This window comes from Platalea leucorodia (genome assembly GCF_965183815.1).
Source record: "Platalea leucorodia genome assembly, chromosome: 4".
Classification (NCBI taxonomy): Eukaryota; Metazoa; Chordata; class Aves; order Pelecaniformes; family Threskiornithidae; genus Platalea; species Platalea leucorodia.
Window position 1 is genome coordinate 69,813,875 of NC_138826.1, and position 16,676 is coordinate 69,830,550.

Below are 16,676 nucleotides of genomic sequence, written 5' to 3' on the forward strand. Positions count from 1 at the left end.
CAAGTTTTTACTACAAACCAAGGACAAGAATCACCAACTGTTCATGTCACCCCGCTCCCTTTAGTCCGAAATGATTTGGGGACTCCCTTAGGTGGCATGGGCAAAAGGCAATCAGATCAGGTTTGAAAGGCAGAGCTCTTCCAGGGGTCAGCATCTCCTTTTGAGACTCTTTGGTAAATCCTAAAGCAAGGCAGGGAGGTAAAATACAAACTCAGCTGACTTTCCCCATCAGTTCCGCCTCTGGTCATACTGGTCCCAGCTGGGATGGGATGGGAAGTCATGTCTGCGCCACCACCACTGCTGGATATAGGTTAGAGGGCCCAAAATACGTGCACAGCCACCGTAAGCCATGGGACTTTGCTCTCTGCCCAGGGTAGGGTGGCCTGTCCCTCCCAGCTCTGCAGCCTGGCATATCTCACCAGGCTTATCTGGTTGCGTGCCCTCCTCCCTCCCCAGCTGTACCTCCAGGGCCAGGTTTTCCTGCTTCACCCCAAATGCTTATTTTTATTATTTTAAAACAAACAGAGTTGCATCTGTTTTGATTTCCAGAAGAAGGTTAGAGGGAGGTCAGAGCTGACATCTGGGCTGGAGATAACATTCCCGTCTAATTAGCAAGACCCAAATAATGAGGGCCTTCCAGTCCCATCCCCCTGCCCCAGCGCGGGAGAGGGCAGAGCTGGTGGAGGCCGGGGCAGAAACGGGGCAGGAGAATGCCCCGTTAGGTGGCATTTCGTTTCCTGGTGCCCCCAGACTGAGCTCGTGGGGCTGCTGATAGGTGCCTGTGGGCGATGACTGGAGGCTGCCCCTCCTTCATCTTTGCGTGGGCACCATTTGCAGGTGCTCAGCCTCTGTGGACTCTTTTTCCAAGGAATCGGCCACGGCTTTCCAAAGTGCCAACGGCGCCGCCAGTCACCCCCCAAGCCCATTGCCCGGGGAGAGCCCGTTGGTCCTTTCTGCAAAGTAGGGGTTACGGATTTAAACACCCTGGGCACTACCCATACTGCTGTATGTGTGGCAAGAGAAGACACCGGGAGACACGATGTTGGTGGGAGGCACAGATGAGATGCATGGTGAGGTCCCCAGAGCACGGCTGGGCCACCCGCTGCCCTCCCCTCAGTCTAGGGAGCTGTACATTGGCAGCTCCGTCCCCGCTCTTGGGAGTCGGGTCATTTATCAGGGCGGCGCAGCCTGCCGGGCCGACACGATGCAGCTGTTTGTGCGCAGCAGCACCGCAAAGAGGAAGCAGCCACAGCAGGAGCCAGTTTTGGCCATGATGCTGGGCTGGGGAGGCAAAGGGGCAGCAGTGCTGGGGAGACCCAGTTTGTGGGGGCTCCTGCAATTTGTAGACATATCTCCCACTGCAGCAGGGCGCGGAGACGCTGGATTAAAGCCTGACTCAGCTGGGAGAGAGGCTCCCTGGCTGAATCACCCCGGGCTCTGCGCCTTCCCTGCAGCTCCCCCACCGTGGGCTGGCTGTGCCCTGCCAGCGCTTGCAAAATCCCATGAGATCACGGGCGCAGGCAAGCGTGGCGGGGGCTGAACTGCAGCCAGGTGTTCTCCAGGTGAGATTACAACACCAGGCACATCCAATCCATGCCAAACCCCAGCTGACACCCTTTAGCAAAGCCGGTGACACACCAACCTGCCTGCCCCATCAGCCCCGTGGCAGGGGGATTTGCTGCCGGCAGCCTCCAACACGTGGCCGCCCTCGCCGGAAATGCCACAGCCTGTTGATTCCTCGTAGGGGACGTGACCGTCATTCCCGGCCTCGGTATAAAACCGCATGAAGGGAAGGAAAAAGGAGGCAGGGGAACAAGGCTCAGAATTTAACACTGGCAGAGCTCAGCTGCCGTGCCCCCAGCTGCAGGCTGGAAACAAGGCTAGAAACCGTTCCCTTGGGTCAGCCATGTGCTGCTGGCCACCACGGGTTGGGCACAGTGTCACAGGGAGGCAAAGCATCACGGCGGAGCCGCAAACAGGGAGATGACAGCAACCTAAGGAGCCTGCTTGCAGGCACAGCCGCATGCTGCCCGTTTCTGTGCTGCAGGCTCCAGTGAGACCAGCAGTGACGGGTCACTCATGTTCCCGCATCCTTTCATCTCAAGGGTGCTGCCAGCTTCTGCCTTCCTGTGCAATGCCAGACAGATTAAGAAAACCCCAAACGTGCTTCCTCTGAGCGTCACCGAGAAAACCCAAACTGAGAACAGAACTTGAGCCCAAGGCCAGGCAAAGGGGAACGGGAACTAAACAGGGCCCAGACAGGTACAAGGGGGTTGGTGTGCTGGGCGACCACATAGTTTAGCATTAGAAATGCAGTGGCAGGCGTGACAGCAGCAACCTTTAATATTGTCCAAGCTCTGTGAAAAGTCTCCATGCTCCCGCCAGGATCTTAGGGCAAAGCCCATGGGACCTGGTCCGGCTGGGAAGGGGAAGCTGGACCTCCTCAGGTGGCGAGATAAGCTGAAAGAGCTAAGCTGAAGGATCAGCCCCTTGAGAGCAAACCCGGCAAGCGAGAAAGAAGAACACGAGGGTTTTGTCTTGTAGCTTCCTGCCAAAAACTGGCACAGCTGTAAACACGAGCGCAGAACAATAAGGTCTCCTGTCCCAGCAGCTGCTAAAGCCGTCACCTGGGGAGCTTCCTGCAATCAGCCAGTGGAAGGACAAAAAGGGGCTCCCACATGCTTTCCTGCAATTTGTCATATGCCTGATGTCTGCTCTGCTCAGTCCCTGCCATCCTCCCTTCCCCCAGAGCCGCCCGTCTCACACTCCGACAAGAGGATGTGGTTACAACGACCAGCCTCTCGTGCCGAGCAGGCTCATCCTTCAGCCTTGCTTCTCCAAGCAGCAAGAAGTAGTTCTTTTCTTTATGACTTCTGAGTCACCCGATAGCCTCCCCGCAGACGGTATTTCCCCTGGGCTGGTTCTGCCCATGCTATGTGAACTTCCCCCATGCCTGGGTCTGGGTGGCCCAGAGAGACCCACAGCGCTCCGCAGGTCCTCTCTGCCTGCCGCGCCTTGCAGCTCCAGGGCCTGCAGTGCCCAAAGAGTCGGCATGATGCTGCCACCGGCTTCTTTTCAGACCACCACACCTTTCCAAGGCGTTAATCTCTGGGTATTAACACTGCCATGCTGGATCTTTCCTCACGGGTGAGTATTTTTAGAAAGTTTGAGCTCAGACCATGCAGTCACTCCTGAACTATGCCAGGACGAAAAGAAAACAACCACTTTTGCCTGAACAATACCGGCACAGAACAAAAAGCCACTGCAAATGGGCTTTTTCGGCATCACTCAAAACTAGCCGAGCTTTGAAAGACGAAACTTGCAGTCAAAAAAAAATGAAAAAGGTTCCTCGTGAACAGAAAGGGCTTTGACAATTTACTTAAAAAGCCAGATTAAAGCCAAACAATGTTATATAAATACCGGCGGGCGTGCCGGAGCTTGCACGCAGTACGGCGCTCCGTCTCCATCACAGCCGCTGTGCTAGCCAGACCCAGGGCATTTGTTACCTGCTGGCTGCAACGTGGCACGGCCCTGCGGTTAAAGCCGCCTGCGAGGAAAGGAGCTGCCTGCGCCCGCGGCGATGGGCCCCGTGGGGAAGTGTTATTGCCTCATGATGGAGCAAGAAACCAACCTCAGGCGATGCAGCTCCTCTCCATCCTGAAGCCGTGAAGCTACGTGCATGCAGAGCCGGCTGGGACAAACACCCTCTCGCTGCCAGCTGTGTGGGACCAGCATGGAGGAGTTGCAGCCGCGCGGGTGGCCAGAGGTCACCATCATCTCTGGAAACCACCGAAATCTCTGGTGCATTTTGTACCCTCTGGACAACTTGAAGTGGGTGTTTCTGAGGACTCTCGCTGCAAAAATTTCCTGTTTTTCAGTATTGCTCAACCACTCCTCTGCTCAGAGGGGAGATGGAGCCAGGGTGCCTTCAGCAGCAGAGGGATGAGTAGCATGTGCCGAGAAGGGTACCAGGAGCTCAGCCTTCCCCTGAGCGGGAGAGCAAGTAGGTTGGCTCCTGTCCTCTTCCCTCACCAGCTACAGGTGCTAGGGACATCTGTGAGCCCCAGAAGCTCCTACCACTCTCCACAACAGAGAACAAGAGCGTGTGAGTGAATGAACACATACATATGCGCACAGGGACATTTCTCCACAGAAGCTGCAGGCCGTGGGGAAAAAACAATCAATTTTAGTGCATTTTTATTGCAACTGTTTGGATTACAAGGGCCTGGGAAGATGCGGGCAGGCAGGAGGTTGGGTGCTGCCCTATTGCCTGCAGCTGCCAGCTCTCCTCCACCCACGGGGGACAAGCAGCTCTGGTCTGGCCTCTCCGCGTGGGACCGGTCTCCCCATCTCACCACCCAGCAGGGACCCCTGGCCACCAGGAAGGCAGCCACAGGGTTTCTCCGCACTCCATCCCCACTGGGATGTGGGGTGCCACATTTTCAAGCTCTCCCCAGAGTTCTCTGTTGTCCACCCTTTTGGCTCCTCTGGGTGTAAGAAATTCGGGGTTTCCCCTGCTGCTCCTGCCTCCATCCTTCCCTGGATGGTAGGATGCACCTCGGGGAAAAAACAACCAGGCATGGCTCAGCACACCAGCCCCGCCTGGCATCACGCCCAGCCCCTGGCTACCATTCTCGCTGTGAGTTGCAGCCTCCATTTTTTGCCTGAGAAAGGTTTTAAGAGGGAAAGTGTTGCTGAAGTTACAAAGCTGCACAGGCAGGGAAGCCATAAAGCTCACAAGTGCACCCTGCGTCCTTGAGAAGAGTGGCAGGAAGGCGCCTGTGTGTGGTGATGGACTTGAGCCTGGGTGGGTTGCAGGGGCAGGTAAACAAGGACGTGACCATGTAACAGGTGATCTAGTTTGGTTTTGGTCTGGAAGTCAAGCCTGTGGTAGTTTTATCTTATCTTTTTATTGCTTAGGGTATTGCAGCTGTGCAAGCTGTTATTCTTTAACTTGCAGCAGGCAGAAACTCACAGCAAGGACCTAACGCAATTCAGCAACACTTTTGAACAATGCTGAGCTTAACACTGCTGCTAGCAGCCTTGCAGAGTTGGAGAGTTTAATTACCAATTCTGTCTGAATCCTATAATTACTTAGTTGATAAAAATTGCGGGAGGGAAAGCTCAAAGTGATGAACAAACTGTTAGGGCAAAGAGCCCGGCCGGGCTGCTGAAAGACACTGCCTAGGGCAGCGTTAGTGGCGGCCATTTCCCTGTTGACATGGAGCTGGTCTTTGTTTTGTTCTTTGCACAGGAGGAATCATATAATATATTGATAAAGCAAAGCATTTACTGTCCGTGCTGGGTGGCTGGGCTGCTGAGGCCAGACCTCATTGGAGCCAAACGTGGCCAAAACTATCGCCTTCAAAGCTGTAGGGGACCACGTATACACAGCCCCCTGTGTGCTGCAAACCAGGCAACCTGAATTTTCCGTCCTCTACCAGCACTTGAAGCTGCTCTCGGTGTAGCTCTCCTAGCAGAGAAGGTAACACAGCTCTCCCTCCTTGCAGGCATTTGCAAGTGGAGGATAACATGGAGTTTAGTGGTCAGGCACAAACATCTCGGGGAAAGGAGCAGCTGCATTAGGGTTTGATGCAAGTGTAAAGCCCACAGAAACACATGGAAAACCTCCGCTTGCCTGGGATCAGGCACTCGGACAAGACTGAGGGCAGAGGCACCTCTGGGGTGGAGCTCGGCACTGGGTTCAGAAGACAGCTGGGGAGGGAGAAGCGGGTTTAGCTGAGCTTTTCTCCCCTTGGGAAGGCACGGACTGCCATGCCCTCTTAAGATAGCAACCAGGAACATGAGGAGCCGAGAAAGATGCTGTAACGTGGGCGGGAGAGAGCAAATGCTTAACAGATCAGAGGAGTAATCCATGTGTTTTAACTCCAAAAGGGAAGACCAACTGCATCCTTGCTGGAGTGAGCAGAGAGGAAACATTTTCACAGCTGACATGGAAAAAGCACCTACTGCTGAGCAATTACCTATTGCTTCAGCTCTCTTCTCTCGGGAAAGACCAACATCACATTCAGGTGGCATGAAAATTGCTGTGCAACCCCTCTTTTCACCACTACATAAATACACCACTGGTAGTGCTTCCCACTTGCACCTCTGTTATTAACAGCAGCTGTGGGAATCCCTGAAGCCTCCTCCAGCAGTCAGCAAACAGGGAGCTGAATTAACATCCTACCAGAGAAGACATCCTCACACCTCGAGTCCTGTCCTGTGGTGAAAACTGTGCAAAGCGCTCGGGGAATCTCAAGGTGCCCCCAAAACCCTCCTGCGCCTCTCCACCCGTTACGCTGTTTCTGAAGGATTTCCACAGGGCACCGTGTATGTGGGTCGTCAGCATTTATCTCAAAGAAACAGTTGTGGCTTTCACATAACATACCTTAAAGCATGTATGCTTTAATAGCTGAATAGCACCTTAGCTCCACTTTTCCTTAGAAGGAAGTGATAAAATAGCTAATTTATATTGCCCCTTAATTACACAATGCAAAGTCACTGTGTTTTTTCCTGTTCTGTAGGATGGTGAAGCATGAAAGTTGGCTATTGTTGGGTATGTGACGCTGTTCCCTTACTTTTCCTGCTCATGCAGGAAAATGGAGACGGTCTTTACTAGAAGTGTTTACAGAGCAGGAACACTGAAACTGCAGGGCAAATTGCCCAGCCTGAAACACAAGCAGGACATGAGCAGCAAAGCTTCTGTGGTCTCCCAAATAAAATAAAATGCCGTTTTTTACTGATCATAACTGACCAAGAGTCCTTTACCATATTACATCCAAGTGACATCACCTCTAGCAGCAGGCCGGGGGTGAGATCAGCCCAGCACGGATGGGGAGGCGCCCATCTCGGGGGACCAGCACCACCTTGTGCTGCTGCCCAGGCCCCAGGGGTGATAGAAGCAGGTGGAAGCAGTAGTGCCTGCAGCACTGTGGTTGCAGCAGGACACTCAGGACTTGGATCACCACTCCCCTGCTCCTTCAAAGGTCATAAATTGTTATTGCAAAGGTGCAGAAAAAAAATGCCTTGCTGCTTGTAACAACCTATGCCAGGGAGGTGAAATGGAGCAGAGCCAAAGCAGAGTTAAGAGTGATTGAAGGAAACAGAAGCTGGGGAAGAAAAAAAAAAAAAAAGCAGCTTGTACATGATTATTAAGCACTTACAATGTTCTCATGCAGCTTAGATAAGCAAACTGGAATTAAGCATTACAGTAGGCATCAGCCCTGGTGCCGTACTCTGCCTACAAGCGCAGGAGGAGGCTGGGAGCACTTAGAAGCTAGGTTGACTGGAAACAGGTGTATACGGGGAGGAGGAAGAAGAGGGGAAGGGCTGAAGGCTGCTCGCAATGCGAGCACACAACTGCCTCCCGTAGTCTAAAGGTCAGGGCAATTAAAGCCCTTTTGGCAGGGCTTACCTGCATGGGCAGATTTAATCATTCACGCAAGGGAGAGGGAGGCTCTCGGGCTCCTCGGGCAGAAAAGGAGTGAGAAAAGCATGGGGGGAGCAAGCACAGCTCAGGTTCCTTGTGTGCAACGAGCTGCTGTTCCTCTGTGCACAGGAGGCGAGTCCTTCTTCTGGCGTCCTGGATCCAGCAGCACCCAAAGGGGGTCCTAGAAGCAGCTCTGAAAGCCCGGCGAAAGTAATCCACTTGTTTATTTTTCGACACATTACCTTTTAGTAGGGATCAAGTCGTGACCTGTGCTCTCCCAACCCATCGTTAGAAACCAGCCACTGTGCTGCTGATGCTCCCTCTCACCTCTCTGGACAGACAAGGGACTTCCCTGTGATTTCTGAGAATCAAGTTTTATTCTCCAGCTAGACAGCAGTGACCGATAAAGTTTTCTTTATTACAGACCTACAAAAGGAGATCCATAAAATACTTCTATTTTCTCTTATAAAATTATGATGGGAGCCCATGGATTTGTGGAGTTGTACCTGTCCCAGCAACACGAGAACAGAGGGACAAAGAGACAGGTTTCACAGACAAGGCAGAGGCATTCTCAGCTTTAAACAAACCCACCCAGGGCAGGTATGTAGTGACATCTTGCAGGGAGCAGCTGCCCTCTGCTCTGGGCTATCAGATGCTAGGCAAAGAGAAAAACATTCCTCCTCTTAACTCAGCAGCAGCAGCTCTGCACGTCAGCTCTTTGCTGATAAACACAGGCTCCTAATTCCAGCCACATTCCCCATTTTGAGAATAAGCAGCCCTGCTCCACAGCGCCCTTTACAACTACTGCTGCTCGAGAGAAGGGGGAGCGGGAGGGAAGGGTTACAACACTGTCCATCTTCTAAAAACCCCAAACCAGAAGAAAACCCCAGGTTGTACAAGGCAGGCAGTTCACGTGCCCCTCAGCTCTCCCAGGCAAGGAATGCACAATGTGGATGTGTCCAGAGGAAGAGGTACAGCCACCCTTTTACTTCAGGCTCCGATGAGTTTCTTGAGGAATGCCTCCAGCTGATCCTCGTCCTTTATCCCCACAAACTTATCCACGACATCTCCGTTCTTCATAGCCAGCACGGTTGGCACTGCTGACACCTGGGGGCAAGAGAAACAGGGAGACACAGGTGAGTGGAGGCTGTATGGAAGCCCAGCTGCGCCCGGGCCCCAAACAGAGCTCTGCAGAAGACGACATGGCTACAAGGGATCTGAGCATACAGGGCTCAAGGGTAACACGTCCGCTCACAACACACAGGTCAGCTGAGCTCCACGTTCCTCCTCTCCTTGTGGCCTCGTCTCTGCACCGACTTATGTTGCGCTGCCTAAGTCAAGGCTGAGCAGCTTTTTGAGTTTAAATAAGATCCAAAATTTTAAAGACAAACCCAAAGCTAATATAAAAATAACAAGGCAAAGCTTTCCCCCCCTCTCCAGTACAAATTCCTCTTCTTCTTCCCTTTTGCTCTATCATAAGCAAACAAACCCAGTCTTTTACCAGGACACCTCTCAGACATGACAACCTTTGGACATTTTATGGCCAGGGAGGTATCAGACTGGACCCATGTTCTTCTCCAGACAGGACTGGAGCTGGAGAAGGGTCCCCCACCCATCACCGCACAGGCAGATTTCCTGCTCCATCCTACCACGGTAATGACAATGCCCTCTGACCCATCTTTCCTTTTCTGCTCCTGTTTTCAGGGAGTTTTGGCTGGTCACACACCAGTGGCTGTCCACTGCAGATCCCTGATGATTAGGTAAGAAGTGAAAAAGTCTCTCCGACCAGAGCCAGCAGGCAGCTGCACTGCTCCGGGCACTGCTTTTTTAGCCCAGAAGAATGTTTTCTGGGAATTATCCAAGAGAACAGCAGTGGAAATGACAATGCTCCCCAGGGACTTGCCGGCTGATCGGTGACAGAAGAGACCCCGGGGACACGATCAAGAGAAAGAGCAAGAGCTCGGAGAGCTGTGGCGGCGGAGAGATCTGGTCGTGTTTCTGATCCCACAGCTTCGGTACCTTTATCTCTGCAAAGCCTCCCCCCCCAAACACATCCTGTCCTTATCTCGCCTGCTGCCTCCCTGCCAGCCTGCGGGGCCTTCCCGCGTGCGCTGCCAGCCCCGCTGCCAGCGAGAATCTGCAAATCCTTCCTCAGGAAACCCGCCAGAGGGCTGGCTTGTCTCCCATCGGGAGCCTGAGATGAAAGGGACATTTTGTGCTTCCCTTCCCACCCGGTCCCGGCTGGCCAGTCCGGGGTGGCTCCCTGCAGTCTGTCCTCAGGGCTTGCGCAGCCTCCTCTGAAGGGATGGGAGCGCCGGGGCTGCTGCAATGCGCGATCTTCAGCTCCTCCTAGTGACTGACGGGAGCGGATCCGGAGGGCTCGGGCCCCAGCAGTGGCGATGGTGCCGCCAGCGTGCTCCCTTGTGATTTTAGGGGTGAGAAAGGACGGTACCGGCACTGCACTCAACTGGTCTCTCCCCCCCGCCCCGAGAAGGCCAAAGCTCCACTGAGCCTCCCTCTGGTTTGCAAAGTGGGTTAATAACGAGCAGAGTTACCCCAGGTCCATCCGAAAACCCAGCATGCCCAACCAGCGACAGCAAGCATCGGGCTATTACGGCCTGGGTGAGGAACGGGCGATTCTTCGAAGCACTACAGAGAAGCAGCTAGCACCAAGTTACAGGGCTCGGTGTGCTGACCAGTGCACCCACGAGCTTCAGACGGCCTCGATCCGTCCATCTCTTCCCCTTTTCGTGCTGGTGAGCAAACCCTGACAAGGGGCGGCAGGTCTGGGGCTGGAGCTGCAGAGCTGGGTGAGAACCAGGGGCACTGAGCAACTTGCCTCTACCCAGAAAACACAACGCTTTTGACAGCTTCCTTCCTGCTAGCTGCAGCAAGGGCAGCCTGGTAACGGAGCACGTACTTTTTTTGCTGCTTGAGAAGCAAATGTCATGGGAATTTCTAGAATGCAAAGTTGGAGCCTTTTTTCCTTCCCCCTCCCCCCCATTTTTTGGGTCCCATCTGCACTGAACCTAAACGAACCCTCCTCCTTCCTCAAGAGCATTCCTAGAGAAAAAGTCAGGCTGCTTTTGATCAGCACTGACCACACAGATAAATAAACATGGCCATCCAGGCTATTCCTGGCAGCAGCCGTACCGAGGGAATTCTCTCCCATCTGAAACGGGGGCTTTTATACAAGCTCGGATGCCACGCAACAGAGCAGGGGAAGGATTTCACCCAGCCTTCAGGATGAGGCATAACACAGGTGTAACATCGAGCTCTGCTGATGAACGACCGTCCCTGTATCCAGAAGCTCTCCCGAGCTGCCCACCCGCAGCGGCCGGAGAAGGGGCTGCCCTTTCCCAGTGGCCACGCGCGCAGGCAACGGGCCAAGGCAAGAGACGAATCTAAAGCATTCTAAGAGACGGCAGATTAAACAAAAGTATTCCTGCTCCCTTTCTGCTCTCGGGGCGAGAGGTCAGGAGTGGGCTGGAGCAGCATAGAAAGGCCACGACCACAGATGAAAGGTGTTAGATAAAAGGAGGAATCCCCAGAGAAAGGACTTTTGCGCTGGGCATAACCGGACGGGGAAGAGTGCCGGGGATGTTTCTTGTCGCAGGAAATGCGTCCCTGCTCCGTGCTAAGCTGGAACGGCTGGGAGCCAAGGGCAGACAGCAGCGCCTGTGAAGGAATGCGCTGGCATTCCTCAGCTCTTCCAGGGGGTCTCTCTCCTCCCGGCCCTGCCTCCCCCCTGCACCAAGGAGGCTGCTGAAGCGGACGTTGTGCAATCGGGCGGCAAGCTGGGGCTGCGCGCGTGGGCAGGGGAATAAACATGGATGGAAGGAGACTTCCTGGCAGCTAGTGGAGGAGTTGTGGGGGTGACATGGATGCTGAAAACCCCCGAAACAAAAACTTTATCAGCTTGCAGACATCTGATCCCCAATGGAATGGCTTTAAAACAAATAAATCTTTCCTGATCCCTCCCAAATACAACCTTTGGTTTTCCCGATCTCTCCCAAACACTACCTTTGGTCCCTCTTTGATCTCGACTTGGTGTCTTCCCATCAGCCCTTATGCTCACATCTCCTTAAGGGGCAACTTCCCAGAAGACGAAGCAAAACCAAGCACATGCTCCACACATGAACCAAACTTCTGCCTTGAAAAGGGTGCCCCAAACTATGAAGATCAAATAAAAAAATTCTCTGTTACCTCTACCCACCTGCAGCTATCCTACTCACAGACACTGCCTAGGGATGGGGTTTTAGCCACAGGGATAACGGTCAAGACCAGATACACGCATCACTCCGAGACCGGAGGATGCAGCAACGATCCCCAGGCCCTCCTGCAAAACAAGAACCTCATCACGTTTGTATATGAGGCTCCAGAATGAATTGCTGGAAGCCGGCCCCTGCCTGCAGCCTCAATCCTGCCTGCATCTCTGCCACCAGGGCTGCAAGACAGGCGGACCCTGCAGACAAACGCGTGTACACAGCAGGCTGTGCAGCTGCTCACTCACCATCGTGTGGGAGAGCACACACAGTGTGGCATAAAACCTGCACAAATCGGGAACTTTCAGCCTCTGTTTAAAGACCTTTCTTCACATGCACACACTCTGTTTGTTGTTTTCCAGTCATCTGAGATTATCCTCTTGTAATTCCAGCTAATTTGATCTACTGGAAGGCTTGGAACAATACAAAAGTTAAGCTAATAATCTCTATTCTCTCCTCCTTATGGTGGGCACTACCAGCACCTTGCCTGCATCTGCTAGGATTTACGCACTTTCTGACGACCACAGAAACAACCTCACCCTCTTCAACTTCTCACCAGCATCCTCAATCTACGCAGCCTTCGGGCTCGCAACACGCAGCCCTGCTCAGGAGCCAGCAGCCACCCTCCTTGGCCTGGGGCATACCTGCGAGCACGCCACCACCGAGGAGAGCACCGGAGGCTCTCACGCTCAGCTTGTGGAAGCTGCAAGTCATGTTTCTGGGCACCAGTGGGGTGGACGCGCCACCACAGCACAGGCAGAAAGATCTCCTTGGGAAAGAGTGGGAGGGAACAAGCTGTTTCTACTTCCTTCTCCTTCTGGCATGGTAGGGTGTGGGAACGGCACAGAGCATCTCCTCTGGGCTCAACAAAATAACAGCTTGCTCAGGAGATCGTTCACACTCTACTGGGTAACTTGAGGAGCTTCCTGTGCTAGTCTCTGCCCTGGCAGCAGGACTTCATCCGCAGAGGGGGAGCAGCTCCATCTGCATGACACAGGAGTGAAAATTAAGCACCTTCTTCCTTGTAAAACACAGCAGCAGGATGTCCCGACTCTGTAGCCTGAGTTGTTGTTTACAAGGAGAAACAACGGAGGCAACCACAGTTGTCAGAGGAGTTTTTGTGTTTCTCAAACTACCTAATCACTGACACAGGGAAAAAATAAATATAAATCATGTAAACCAAAGCCGTGCCTTCCTCCAGTCACTTTGCTCCTTCCTGGGAGCAAGGCAGCACAGGGAACACACCCAACAGGCGTGTAAAACACTAGTGTAAGCACCAAGGTCTGTGCCTGCCAAGAGCGGGACACATGCTCCTGTTGCCTGTGTGCGTTCTCCAACCTGTCCAAACAAAACCCACACTGTCTCATTGTGCTGTGGCCTAAGGACGGGACATTATCACCCAGCAAGAAGTCTTGAACAAGGAAGGGAAAGAGAGGACAGGGTGGCCGCAGGAAGAACCACGTTCAAGAGTAGAGCAGACTGGGGCTTGTTACTTCACGTTCCTGCCCTGCACCTGAGCAGCCCATGCACGCAGTAAAATGCTGCTTATGCTGCAGGCTCCTCAAGGCCAGGCAAGCATTTATGTCGACAGATGTCTGCAAGGCTTAGAGGACACCTGCCTGCAGAATTAGAGGTGGGGATGCTGAGCATGAGCAGCAGAGCTGGAGGAGAGCCAAGCAGCGAAATCCACCTACTAACGAGTGACCCGAGGGATCAGGAACCTGTAGGCACTGGGCTTCCCCTCCCCACCAACACCACTGCCGTGCAGGCACACCTCTCTCCAGGGAGGGACCTTCTTTGCACCGTCAGCAAATGAATGCGCGCACTCTTCCGGCTCCTACCTCATACTCAATAGCAAGGTCTGTGTGATCGTCAATGTCCACTTTGGCCATCAGCACCTTCCCCTCCTGCTTGGCCACCACCTTCTCTAACCTGGGGCCTAGGATCTTGCAGGGGCCACACCACCTGATGGAGAAAGAGGAGACGGGACATTAGAGGGGGCAAGCGCAGCAGCAGCCGTGGAAGGCTTGCTGGTATGCCAGTGCCTTTACCACCATCACCGTTCCATTCGACAGCCAGCCTAGAAACACCATTCCTGAACCACGGCTTAGAAAAACGTTTCTCTCACAAAGGAGCTGTCAAAGGGCGTTTTTTTTGTTTTTTTTTTTGGGGGGGGGGGGGGGGGGGGGGAAGGGGGCAGGGGCTGAGTGGAAGAGGTCACCATTCAGCATTCGTGGTGCTTCTGATGTCACTTCAAATCACACCACAGTCTGCTCTGCCAGCCTTGGTGGTCCTCCTGCCCGCTCTTCTCAGCCGTTCATCCCTCCCCTGCTTTGTGTCCTCCCTGGCGCGTACGTGCAGAGCTGTGACCCTGCTGGCCACAGAGCTGCCCTAGAGGGAGAGTTGCTGAGCGTGCGGGGGTTGCAGCCCACACTCAAATCGGTTTATGCCAATCATCGGATCATAGACTTCCCCTCCACGCTCATTGCAGCGTTTACAGAAATTCCCCTTTTAGCTGCAAAACTCGCAGAGGCATCACGTCTGTTCAAAGAGAGACCACCTGTTCCAGACCCAGGTGCGGCAACAGCAGATGTTGCCAGGCCCCATGCACAGAAAACACCCCCTGCATCCTCTTACTGCACCAGTTAGGATGGCATGAACTTACTCAGTTCAAGGAAAATAAGAGTTAAAGCTCTAAGTGCCCTTTTCTTTTAAAACTGAAGCTCTGGTAAACTTTGTTCCTCCTCAGCCTCCCTCTGTATCAGGTTTCACGCTTTCAATTATTTGTCCTCTCCTCCCTGGATGATCCCAATTAACATTAATTTTGTTTTGTCAGTTCGGTCTATTTAGAGCAGAAGCTTTCGGGCTGTTTCATACTGTGTTTGCCCAGAATCAGCCACAACAGGCTCACATGACAGCACTGCGGGATTATGAAAATACATGAGAAAACAAAGATAATCAGTATTGCTAATCCAGCAGATAACATCTAGGAATATTTTTACTGGCAAGAGGATGACAACATTTTTATCAATGACAAGTGCTGCCATTGGTATCACGTGGCTGTTATTAATACATAAACGCATTTGCTGTCAAGAGCCCTGCCTCAAGAGCATGTAGTGTAAGAAAACCAGAAAGGCACAACATGACGGTGCAGGATTATACCAAGTGCAGCATTCTTCCACGGCTGTTAACATCATTTAGTGTTTTTAAGAGGACGTTTAATCCACGAAGCTAAAAAAGGGAGATATCAGAGCTTTTTCTTGAGGCGTCTTTTACAGGATGATGCAACGCTGGGGCCAGGGTGACACCCGAGCACTTGGGAGGTGCAGCCAGGCTGCCCTGGGGAACGCCTTCCTGGCACTTGTGTTTTACACTCCTGCAGGGTGTAGCTACACCTACAGCGGTGCAACCCCAGAAGTGAAACCTCTATGGATGGCGCTGTAAGGGCAGAAGCACCTTTTAACACCAGATGCCCAGCAGGGCAGTCGGCAGCTCCACAGCTTGGGAAGCCCTCGGGCACACTGGCCTCCCTCATGTGCCCAGAGTGCCTCCGTGTCAGGAAAGCAGCAGGGACACATCAGCACCTGCAATGGCAGAGAGGGGCGCAAGAGCTGTGGGGGGGAACTTACTGTGCATGGAAGTCCACCACAACGGGTTTGGGGTTGTTCACCACCCGGTCCTGGAAGTCGCTGCCGTCCTGCACATTGAAGGTGCTCCTGCAGCCAGCTGAGGTGCCAAAGGCCCTGCCGGGGGGTGCCCACGGTGCCAGGGGGCCCTGTGGGGGCAGCGTCCTGGGGGTGAGGGACAGCAGCCGCCGGAGCGCCAGCCTCTGGGCCATCTGTGGGGAGAGGCGGAGGTGTGTGGGGTGGGTGCACCCCACGGCCAGTCCCACTGCAGCAGGGCCCCTCGGCAGGGCAGCCCCCAAGCCAGCAGGTGCCCGAGACAGAAACCTACGGGGTATCGCACGGGAGCGCGTACTGCCCCTGCGCCCAGCCCTTGCCACCCCCCTGCAGCTCCAGCCCCACAGCCGTGGGGTCCCACTCGTCACAGAGCCCCCAGCAACAGACCCCGGCTTCCTCCCCATTTCTAAGGGGCCGGGCCCGCCGCCCCAGGCGCGGGGCCCCCGTTTCCCCCAGCCCTGCAGAGCAGAGCCCTCGCCCCGGGCCTCTTCTTTCCCACCCATAGGGCAGCCCCCCGGCCACGGGACCCCCATGCCCCTGATACTACGGGGCACGGCTCCTTCAGCCAGAGGGCCCCAGCAGCTCCCATCGGTGGGACAGGGCCCCCCAGCCACGGGGCTCCCCCTCAGCCCCCCAACCCGCTGGGGAAGGACACCCCCCCGCCCCACCAAGCCACGGGGGCCCGACTCCCCCCTCCAGCCCCAGAGGGGGACACGCCCCAGCCAGGAGGGCCCCATTCCCCCGCCGCCATCGGACGGCCGGGCCCCCCCAACCCGCGGGACCCCCCGGGCCGCAACCCCCGCCCCGCACCTTCCCGGGCCCGGAGGTGACCCACGCCCAACCGCACTTCCGCTTAGTGCCCCACCCACCCGCGCGCTGATTGGCCTCCGCCGCAGGAAGGCTGCGAATAACGCAACGGCCACGCTCCCAGCCGATTGGCCGCCGCCCCAAGCGCCGAACTCTGACTGGCCGCCGTGGCCGCCCTTCAACCCCCTTCCCACCGACCCGTAGGGGAGGGCGGGCCGTGTCACGCGGGGCGAGCCCTGGGTGCTGATTGGCGGCGGCGCCCTCCAATGGGCGCCGTCAGCGCGACGCCGGGAGCAGCGAGCCTTCCGCACGTGGCGCGGGCCCCGGCCCCGGCCCGGTTCGGCCCCGCGGCTCCCCCGCTCGGGGCCGGGCGAAGGGCACCGCCGCCCCGCCGCCTCCTGTAAGCCGCGCTGGAAGGACGCGGCCCCGCAACCCCCGGCCCGCCATTAACTCCCTTCCCCAGGACGAACGGCGGGGCAGGGCGCCGGGAGC

At 55.0% G+C, this 16,676-nt stretch overlaps 1 protein-coding gene across 2 annotated transcripts; it reads right to left on the reverse strand.

Moving 5' to 3' along the window:
• Window positions 1–7,829: 7,829 nt before the first annotated feature.
• On the reverse strand, window positions 7,830–16,271 carry TXN2 (thioredoxin 2). 2 transcript variants are annotated; one of them, XM_082311384.1, is made up of 4 exons: window positions 16,247–16,271; window positions 15,327–15,535; window positions 13,539–13,662; window positions 7,830–8,539 (listed from the first exon to the last, which is right to left on the reverse strand). In XM_082311384.1, the coding sequence occupies exons 2-4, from the start codon at window positions 15,533–15,535 to the stop codon at window positions 8,423–8,425; spliced, it is 450 nt and encodes a 149-aa protein (XP_082167510.1). In that variant the 5' UTR covers window positions 16,247–16,271; the 3' UTR covers window positions 7,830–8,422. The 2 variants fall into 2 exon arrangements, with proteins under 2 accessions (XP_082167510.1, XP_082167509.1); XM_082311383.1 differs by lacking the exon at window positions 16,247–16,271 and adding an exon at window positions 16,188–16,242.
• Between the last annotated feature and the right edge of the window lie 405 nt (window positions 16,272–16,676).